General features: G+C 40.4%; 2 protein-coding genes across 4 annotated transcripts; both read right to left on the bottom strand.

The window, feature by feature from the left end:
* Nucleotides 1–200: 200 nt before the first annotated feature.
* Nucleotides 201–2,254, bottom strand: LOC110949239 (guanine nucleotide-binding protein G(I)/G(S)/G(O) subunit gamma-5-like). The gene is made up of 3 exons (XM_022191155.2): nucleotides 2,067–2,254; nucleotides 993–1,135; nucleotides 201–485 (listed from the first exon to the last, which is right to left on the bottom strand). The coding sequence occupies exons 1-2, from the start codon at nucleotides 2,145–2,147 to the stop codon at nucleotides 1,010–1,012; spliced, it is 207 nt and encodes a 68-aa protein (XP_022046847.1). The 5' UTR covers nucleotides 2,148–2,254; the 3' UTR covers nucleotides 201–485; nucleotides 993–1,009.
* A 77-nt stretch (nucleotides 2,255–2,331) lies between these two features.
* ssx2ipa (synovial sarcoma, X breakpoint 2 interacting protein a) lies at nucleotides 2,332–8,824 on the bottom strand. 3 transcript variants are annotated; one of them, XM_022191154.2, is made up of 14 exons: nucleotides 8,761–8,824; nucleotides 7,453–7,590; nucleotides 7,073–7,236; nucleotides 6,653–6,862; nucleotides 5,947–6,057; nucleotides 5,728–5,863; nucleotides 5,565–5,640; nucleotides 5,296–5,476; nucleotides 4,958–5,102; nucleotides 4,586–4,719; nucleotides 4,203–4,376; nucleotides 3,986–4,103; nucleotides 3,531–3,684; nucleotides 2,332–2,896 (listed from the first exon to the last, which is right to left on the bottom strand). In XM_022191154.2, exons 2-14 carry the CDS (start codon nucleotides 7,484–7,486, stop codon nucleotides 2,752–2,754), a joined length of 1,782 nt encoding a protein of 593 aa, XP_022046846.2. In that variant the 5' UTR covers nucleotides 7,487–7,590; nucleotides 8,761–8,824; the 3' UTR covers nucleotides 2,332–2,751. The 3 variants fall into 3 exon arrangements, with proteins under 3 accessions (XP_022046846.2, XP_022046845.2, XP_022046844.2); XM_022191153.2 differs by having other exon boundaries at nucleotides 8,704–8,820; XM_022191152.2 differs by having other exon boundaries at nucleotides 8,538–8,806.
* Nucleotides 8,825–10,392: the final 1,568 nt, after the last annotated feature.

Here is a 10,392-nt window from a genome sequence, read left to right as displayed (position 1 = left end):
CGCTTTTTGCTGTTTCGTTCTTTGTTTTCGGCAGCACCTATTTGCTTTTAATCCCGTTTCCTGTATTGTTCCGATACCTTACCGCATATTTCAAAATAATTCACCGCCTACTAACTCTGGTCCCAGCGTTGACTCGTTTTCTTTGGTCACTATCCGGCAATTTCATGTATACTAAACAAAAAAAGTCAATCAATGCAACCTTGGAGTAGTAAAGAATGTTTTTATTCATTAAATACAAAAAAGTCCAGAACAGTGATGACTAAAATAGAATAGAAAAGGCACAATAATTTACTCAAAAATCACACTGTGCCATGAAAAATAAAACTGTCTCCTTTCTTTACTATGACTGTGGCTGAAAATAGATGATCTTCTTCCTGACATGACTCCAATGTGTTCTACACTTGAGAGATCCCGTGGCAGTATAATGGCTTGGCATGAGGAGCAGTGTTGAGGTCAACTTTTCCCTGTAGCATCAAAATGAAGGCCTGTAGAATGAATAAAAAATAAATGCATAAATAAAACCAGATCTAAAAATGGAAAGACAACTCGTGGGATTTAATTTTGTTCATTTAGGGTCACAGATATAAAGCAGACACAATGAGTACACAAAAAGACAGCAAGGAAGTGAAATTTGCTGCAGAGATCTGACAGGTTGCTATGGATGTTTGGATATTTTCCCCACTGACAACACTGATACTGAAGCTGACCACAGCATCTGTTTTACTGAGGGAAACTAAAAGGAAATCAATATTTACTAGCCACTCAAATTCAATGGTTTTGATACAGTGAACGGGTATCATATCACAGAAAGCACCTTTTATATAACCACAAAAGGAACACTTGTCTCATTCAAAACACATTAAAGAAATTCTAAACTGTACATCAGCTACTTGCCAGATTTTTTTCACATAAAATCTTTCAGAAAATTATAACAATTGCATGTGGTGCTGCATGTGACAAACAACGTGCATAAAAAAGGTTAGTACACTTACCAATGAATGCAGTAGTTTCACAAGAAGGAGCAGACCTTCTGTGGTCTGAAGGGGTTGGTGCTGGAGGACACACCGGTGAGCAGAGGGTCCTGCAAGGCATTCTGCATGCAAAACTGTTGTAGGTCTGCAGCTGCCTGGGAAACCTGGTGATACAAGAGGAATGAAAACGTGCATGAGATCACACAGGTTTCGCTTGAGCAGGAGGGTTAAAGCGACACTCAACCAGGCTTAAATCCACAAAAAAACTGAATCCTAGAGATCGGATAAACAGGATGCAGTGTTGAAGCTGAAATTATTCTATAAATGAAAAGTTTCTGTCTCAATTTGATTGCTGCTAAACTGGAATTGTAGCTATACCTAAAAAATGGATCATGTTCATTTACATGGAAGTACGACGATAAGCGAACATTACAAGCACAGCTGAACTCTTTCAGTGTTTGAATCAGCAAAACCCTCCAGAGCACATCTGCATAGTCACCCGTTTTATTCTGAATACTTAGTTTATTTCACCTCAGCAAATTTCCAAAGTATAGACTGGTGACCATAGACTGTCTATGCTGGTGACCTGTCCAGAGTGCTCCCTGCCTTCACCCTAAGTCAGCTGGGACCCTAATGACAATGGATGGATGGAAGCTCCCAAAGTTGTATTTCCTTTTTTTGCCTTGTGACTTTGTTTTACAAAGTAAAATGTGAGCAATAAGTTACATGAATTAAATGGAGAATTGCGGAAAATCTATATATCCACCAGTATAATGCGCATGAAGTTATTGTTCGAAGACAAGTTAGCAAACAACCCAGAGCTACAAGTAATCTTCGGTTAGTAACTTAAACACACAGTAGCAACAACTCGCTTGAGATGTCGACTTCATCTTCTCTTACTGGAGTGTTGAGTGATTAACTACATTTATGTCACTTTAATACTTCCCCTTCGGTCTAAACAACGCCGTGCCCCGCCTGTTGACTGTCGGCTAACACGCCGCTAGCCTCTGGCAGCGGCTAGCGTTGTTAGCGGATCAGGGCAGCGGTCGAGATTTCTCCGTTATTTGGCAGAAAACCAATGAACCAGTTGATTACCTTCACTCTGTTTATGCTCGCCTCGAAACGGAGCTGCTGTACCACTTTTTTCATGGCTACCAGGTTGGAGGACCCCGACATTCTTGGTGTGTTTATGAAGTAAAATAACCGCTGGGTTGGTTGGTGGGTGGGAGACTATCGGCTGGATGCTGAGACAAAAGCAAAGATGATGACATCCGGATTCCGGCTGTTCACACAAGAGTGAGTGCAGCTCCCATGAAACACAGCAGAGGGCGCCCACTTATAGAGAACATCAAACACCTAATTTAAAAAAATCTTTATTAAAACGTACACCTGCAAAGCAGATCATTATCAATCTAATGTCAATATATTCTTAAATTAAAATCGACAGTTACACTTAATGAATATGTAAACATTTAAAAGTTACTTTCAATATAATCGATATTTAGGAAGAAATTTCCAACTACCATATGTTTAAATACAGCTAGCTAGACACCTTCCCTCTAAATATAGCTTACAAACTGAATTGTCAGTGTTGATCTGTTCATAGGAAAAAGAAATTAACAATGGCAGACTCATAAAGGGCTTCCTTGTTTGATCAGCTTTGGTGTATGATTTGTGCGTGTCCAAAGAAAATTGTTTATTAGTGCTGATGGAATTCAGTCATGGATTGATGCTAAAGTCCATCCCAGTGGCAAAAAAAGTTAAAGGCACTGGAGGTTCTTTAAGTGAGGCTGTTTTCGTCTTCACCCAAAGAGAAGATACTCATGTCACCAGGTCGAAGTCCGTTTGTTGGCCTGACCCGAGTTTCACCGTCTTCGATGTTGCTGCACTCTGGCCAGCGTCCTCGATTTGAATGTCTGGAGGAACTATAAAGGGAAAAGAGAAGATTAATGATTAATGTGCGACACACTTTAAGCAATGAACTGTGATCCTTACTCGTACACTAGTCTCGTACATTATTATCATTCTACTGTATGGTGGGGAAATATAAAGCATAACACTCTAGCTTGTTTGCAATTCCTTAAACTAATCATAATGGGTGGAGGTAAGTGAAGGATGCAACCTCCATGTTCCCTAAATGTAGTGACAGAGGAACTGTCTTGGTGGAAGATTCGTACACAAGGTGGTAAGAACTGTGATTAAAATGGTTATTGTACAGAAAAAAAAATAGCAGTGCTGCCTTACTACACAAACTTTAAATTTTTAGTCTGAAAGCATGCGAGCCCCGGGATTTTTCCACCAATACAAGCTTGAGGGGATTTTGACAGTGGTAACAAACACATGAAACATGCGTGACCAGCGGCAGGTTTACAGCTGTTGCCTACATCCGGTGAGTGACTACTCATACACAAACACAAAATGCATTAGTAGTACTAAATGGTACTTCAGATCTGTTGTCACTGAATCGCAGCATTCCTATGAAAACAACGCTGCACAAATCAGACTCTAGGCCTGAAAACATGAAACACTCAATGCACGAGCAAAGTGACTGAATAATACCTGCTGTCTGGTATCAGGCGGAGTGTCCGGTAAAGTTCAGTTGTGGATGGCACAGGAGCACTCCGTGATGGTCTGGGAGTGGAGAATGTAGTGTAGGTTGATGATTTGGCCAGCTGACCGTTAACTGAAGACATCCTGATCTCTGGTTCACTTCCTGTAAGGCAGGAAATCATAAAAAGGTGTTTATATTCAAATCTTAGAAGAAAAATGCTTCTTTTTGATTGGATCTTTTGTTCCAGCAATACTGTTTGGCATTTTACACTGTCAACTTCTCAAACCATTAGATGCACTCAGTTTGTGCTTTTCTTTTTCATGTCCCTAGGCAGCTGGTAGAAAGTGAAAAATTTTAATTGTGCAACATACTATATGCATTATGAATTGTGTGTTGATTAAAAAGAGGCTTGTAAGTTGGAAAAAAAGTATCAATTTTATTATATTAAATTACACTGACTTACTAATTGATAAGGCACTTTGACCATCAGACGAGGAACATCTCCTACGGTGTCTAAAGGGAGTCATGTTCAAAAACTGATTTTTGAGCCAAGAAGCACGATCTTCCTCAAAGGCCTTTTTCTGTGGAATTCAAATAGATTAAAATAAACAAACTACACTTATAACCCTCACAGTGAACGGTTCATTAAACTGTGGTATCATGTCAGAAGACTCGAGTACCTCTCGCCCCAGGCGAATAGCAGCTTCAGTGAAGTTCTTTCTCTCCCTCTCAAAGTTTCTCTTCTGTTCCTCAAAGAGCTTCCATTCCTCTTTGAGACGCTCTTTCTCTTCCAGTGTGTAGCAATCATTAAGTAGAGCTGCAGTCTCATCATCAAATGATGTGTTGAGTTGTTGCTGCAAAAGCAGAAACAGTTTTACATTGAATTATTCTTTATCATTACTAAAAAATTCATGTCTGACAGACAAGGGTTCATTGATCTAAGCTGAAATTTCATTTCTTAAATTGCACTCATAAGGAGACTCTTGTGCTGGTGTGTAATCTGCAAAGCAACTTTTGTACATGAGACCATTCATCACCTTAGGAAAAAAAAGCAGATACTGACCTGGAGGAGCTGCTGTTGTGCGTGAATGAACTCTTTGCACTGCTGGACTTCACATCTCATCCTCTCCATCTCATCCTCGTGGGTTTCCCGTGGGATCACCTCTTTAGACTCCAGCTGATTCTGTGCTTGGGAAGCTTGGCAAACAAAAACACTGTTGATAAGCTGACCATCCCTATTTGTTTCCAGACTTAATATGTCAATAAATGCTGAAGGGGAACAGTCACACATTTTTTTTCCCAGAACCCAGCTATTAATAACCTTACTTACAGTGAATCATTTGCCAAAGACAAATTTTATGGATCAAAATGTACAGTGTCTAAGACTTAAGAACTTGAGTCATTTTTACAGTACAAGTGAGAGTGCTGCATGTACCTTGGCTATCTAGTCTCTCCACATGGTTCCTCAGTTTCCTCCACTGCTGGCGGATGCTATTGGTGAGCTGTTCCCTAGCATGCTCACAGTACTGGTCCAGGGATTCCCTGCTGGTGTCACCTCCCTTCTCCCCATCCAAGTCAGCCTGTAGCAACACAGCAGAAAGTATAGAATTATTTTCTCATCTCACTTAATCTAACACATATGAACATGCTCACAGGCTAATCAAATTATGCATTTGGTCAGAAAACCACCAGCAGTGCTCCCATCAGTACAGTCCTCAGCTTAGTAAACCCATCTTTCTTGTTTGTTTATTGGCATGTGTGTGATTCAGATACCTGCTCCTGGCTCTCATCAGCAGTGGCTCCTCTGATGGAGGGCTGGCGTGGGCTTAGGATATGCATCATCTCTTTCTTCATCTGCTGGAGAACTTTCTTAAGCTCAGCGTTCTCCAGCATCAAGGACCTCTGGCTCGCTTCGTAGTCACTGAGCAAAGACTTGTACATCTCGTTCTCGTGGCTGCAGATAGTCAGCAATTTACAAATTCATTTATGTAATTATTGCACAGTCTAGGTTTTAACAGGTGACAGGATGACTTTCATAATACCTGGATGTTGCTTTTGTAGTCTTCCAGTGTCTCCTTTTTCCATCTGCCCGTCCCAAGCAATTAAGTACATCGATAGCTGTTTGGGAAAAACGAGGAGCACAAATTTAACTGAATTGTTCTGAAATGATGTACACCAAGATCTACTGAAGACTAACGCCTTTACCGAGTTTCTTATCCTTTCGGTCAACCAGCAGCTGGCTGAGGCGCTCCTTGAGCTTTACAGCTTCTCTCTCTTTTCTCTTGGCATCGTGACTGTATTGTGAGGCACGGCTAGCAATGACACTCTGGAGCTTCTGGACCTGTCCAGAATGATTGAACCATTAGAGTTTGCATTCTCACATAAAATTTATAAATGTGATTAGAGCATAAAGGGAGGCTCCACCTCATCTTTTTCTGTTTTTAAGCAGCTCTGCAAAGTTTTAATTTTGAGTTGTAGCTGCCTCTCCGTTTCATGTAGGCCCGACTTCTCCCTTATGGACAGTTCCAACTGATCCTGAAGGGAAATATACACAATAGAAGCAATTAGTTGAAGGTAAAAGCTACATGAATGGAATTCTGAGCAACCTCCTTCAGTCCTAAATCTGGTATGATCTATTTAAGGATTTATTACAGCAGACTGTCATGTTAGAATTACAGGATGACTTAATAAATCCTCAGATATGTAGTCAATCAGTCTGTCATTTTAAATTATTTATCAAGACACTAGAAAATTATATTGCTGCCAGTCAAATCTTCATTTCTTCATCTATAAGTTTAGACAAAAGAGTTTAACCGAGCAAGCAAATGATATAAAGCAGTGAGACGTCCCAGCACAGTACTTTGTAAGAATCGTCATTTTGTCTTTGTGGTATAGTAATCATACTCATTTCTTGTGAAAGATTAGGGGGTTTACTATGTGCACAATTGTGCCTTCTTTTCTTCCCTCTTGTGGTTGAAAATTGCATTACTGTCCTTTACTCGAGGACAAAAGCTGCAGATTAAACTGTAGTAGGTATGCAGAGCTGGATCCACTGAGAAATGAAAAAGACACCGACTTTGGAATCGAACTAAAAAAAAGAAAAAGAAAAGAGACTGCAGATCATGCATGCCTTGAGTCTGGTGTTGCTCATCTGTACATGCTCCAAGGTGCTGGATTTCCTCAGATGTTCTCTCTCGAGCTCCTCTAAATTGCACATATTTCGTCTGTGAATCTGTAGCAGCTCATACATGGCATTCAGAGCTGGCACTGTGCTCAGACCGGTGCCCCCTGGTGAGATGGCCTCAATACATGTGGAAGAGAGGCCCAGCGAGGCAAGCTCCTGTGAATGAAAGAGGGCTTGTGTCATTGTCCTGTGACTGAGTCAAGTTAAGTCCAAAGAAAATAAAAAGGTCAAGTATAAATCACACACGGAGAAACAGAGCATTAACAAGGACATAAGTGTCAAAATGTTACATCAGTAAAGTTAAGGTCTTGACTGTATGAACAGACTTTAAAACACCACATACTATAAACCTAGGCATTTCCGTACCTGATTGATGTATGAAATACATTGAGGAATATTATCCTCGATGCAAAAGGCACTTAGCTCACTGTAGGAGCTTTTGGAGAAGGGAAAAGAGTACATCGACACAAGATTGTTCCGTCTCGAGGGTGACATTGTCACATGTGATATGCTGGAGATCTCATAGTTTTCTGAGAACAGAGAAGAGAGAAAGGCAAAATATAGCAAACTGTATGAATATCATACCTACCATTCTTCCTCCTGCTAAGAGGCTTGAATTAGGTTGCTGCTCTAAACGAGAACAAAAATGTGGGTCACCTTTAGCAGGTCCCAAAATAAGCATAGCTGAGGGACTGTCTATTCTTGAAACACTCCACCAAATGCACCCCATTAGGTGAGAAAATTACCCATAGATGTCTCAGTTGTCCACCACTCTCCCATATTACCGATGCATCAGGACACAAGGATGTGAGGTCATGAGTTTTCACCAGGGAGACAGATTAGCAGCCAGCCGGTGGATCAGAGAATCCCACAGGAACAGAGCCCTGCAACAGAGCAACAAGCCATGAGATAGACCAGCAATGCATAATCTGGGCCGATGCATCACCCACACGGGATTATCTGTCAGATGTGCGTGTGCCAGTGGGGTTTAGATTGTGGTTTGAGAAGGCCTTCCTATTGGCAGCTGGCAGATAAATTCCTGGGTAGTGAGATGATCTCAGCCGCAAGCCAAAGGATTTACAAAGATAAAAATGAGAGTCCATTACAGTGGGACTGAATCAGAGAGCCGTCTGTGTGTGTTTTTGTACTATTCTGCCTTTAGAACAATCCCATGATATAAAAATGCTCTGGAGAGACAGGCTGGACCAGATAGCAAACTACACCATGAGCCGCTCCCACAACTATACTATGTACTGTTCCTACTTGTGCTCAGGGACTGCCAGGTATATTATGTTGAACAAAAGGGAAAACAGTGCGTCCATGTTCAGTAATGCCTCTAATACAAGCTGGAGTTAAAGTAGAAATAGAGGTTGCTGCTTCTCCGCGTCAATGAGTCTTAAAAACTCTCAATACTCTTATCTAGTGAACCAGAAAACATACAACTTCTATCTTGAGTTGCACTGACTGAGATAAAGTCAAGTGTGTTTTGGTGTAAAGTAGTCTTTTCTGTAACGTTGCTATTTAAAACCCCCATACGTTAGCACGACATTCTTACGTCGAGCAAACTTTGTAACGACTTAGAAGGTAACGTATGTAACGTTTGCTAACTTCAGCCAATTTGCTAAACCGTTTGTAAAGCAAAGGCTACAGTTATGGTGAAATACATTTAGACGTTCAGGTGCTAAACAGTATAACTAAGCCAAATATGTCTGGTTAGTCATGAATTTCATGTTAGCCGAACTGTTTACAAAAAATACTGTCACCTTTTGCGTGTAATTTGCTTAACCTGGACACAAGCTAAGCTAAGTTAACACACCATAAACACACTCACAGGTAGGGCGTGAAACGGGTCAACTAAACTAAATCCGATAGTTTCCGATTTCGGTGGTGTTCTTAAAATTAGCAAAATCCTCCTTCATCGACAACACCTGCAGCCGTCCTGAAGAGTCCGGTCGTCATATTGTCCAAGCAGCACCGACAACTGTCAGAAATCTCACCTATTTTAATGTGAGTGCAGCCGAGCACAAACACACCGACAGATGAGATCAGCCTACCTAGCGCAGCAGCTGTCTGTGTTTTTTGAAGCCCAGTCCTCTGCTGCCGTCCAACCAAACTGCACTGTTATTGGACGCAGCGTTGTTAGGCAACCAGTAAGCGAGCCGTGCATTGGATGTGAACATGTGAATTATGCAAATGAGAAATGCTGTCAGGTGTCCTGCAGCACTGCAATGCACCCCTGTGTGGAGGCAGGAGGTAAGTGCAACCTGTGGTGCTGCAAGACACAACCTCACTGTGCTGTCCCACAACTGCACATGCATGCACAGACACACTACTGCCATCTGAGTGCAATGAAACAACATTTAATTTGATTGACTGTTACCTGGAAATAGGCCCAATATTGGTTCCACGCGTGGTTTGCTGAGACATTTGAGACAGTGTGGGATATAGAGATGGCATTTTGGCTCTTTGAAGGGAGCCGGATCTTGGGGAGCCGTACCTTTCAGAGCCGTTCAAAAGACTGGCTCGTTGTGATATTCATTTTTATTTATTTTTTTTAGAAATCAACCAGGGGTAACTGTTTTTTTCTTTAAATCAGGGAAACAATCACAGGTAGCAGTTATAAGATACGATATGGATCAGAATAATTCAAACTTACACATTCCACCACTATATACTCTATATATACTCTACTCTGAGTTTTATTTATATTTTATATACATATAGTTCTTATTTATTATTTTTATATTTCTATTATTATAGGCTACTTATATTTTTAGGTTTTTATTATTTTATTGTTATTGAACATATATATATATATATATATATATATTGTACTGAGTTTTATTTAAATTTTTGTATACATATATATGTATATATATATATATATATATATATGAATGATGGTGAAAGTTGTTTGTTGACTTGAAAGAGATGCTTCTCTGACAAATATTCCATTGTGCTCTACTTTGCTTGTCATCCCCAGAAAAGTGCATCCAAATACCAGCCAGTTGGACGCAAGTGACGCTCACACTCCTCCTCCTCCTCGAAGTTAGTTGCACATATGTAGCTGCCTTCATGTGAAGGGAGCATGCTGTGGACAACTCAAACTCATGGGGCACGCAGATGACACGCGTGGGCAAATTGCATATACAAACGGCTCACAACCGTGAACCGGTTCTCATTGTTCACTTAAAAGAGTCGTTCATACGACTGACTCGTTTGTGAATGTTACATCTCTAGTAGGAAACAGATTCCTGTTTTCCATAGTGGTCAGTGTACATGTTTGTGATTAAAAGACAGACTACACCAGATTCAAGATCAGTTTTACTGCCTGATACTTAAAAAGGGAATGCAACTCTACTTGTAAATAGTTCTCAATATTAAATAATCAACACAAAAATACACAAATTAATCCATGTAGTTTATATGTTGATATACAGCTGAGGAAGATGATTGCAGCACAAGCTGAAGTGCAATCACAACTATAAAATTTCTGAAGAAATTCTGAGTGTATCAGTGCTCATTCTGCCAGTTGAGACGTCCTGCTATAGTTATACATTAAGTATAATTTGTGTTGTGTTGTGAAAAGGCAGTGTTGTATGTCACAAACCCTGATCAGTTTCTTCTATACTGTATAGAAAAGATGTATTTTAAAAGTGGTATAAAAAGTATTCAGATCCTTCAGT

This window comes from Acanthochromis polyacanthus, chromosome 9, assembly GCF_021347895.1.
Source record: "Acanthochromis polyacanthus isolate Apoly-LR-REF ecotype Palm Island chromosome 9, KAUST_Apoly_ChrSc, whole genome shotgun sequence".
In the NCBI taxonomy this organism is placed as follows: domain Eukaryota; kingdom Metazoa; phylum Chordata; class Actinopteri; family Pomacentridae; genus Acanthochromis; species Acanthochromis polyacanthus.
The sequence above is the reverse complement of the archived record's forward strand: the minus strand, read 5'-3'. Positions and strand labels throughout refer to the sequence as shown.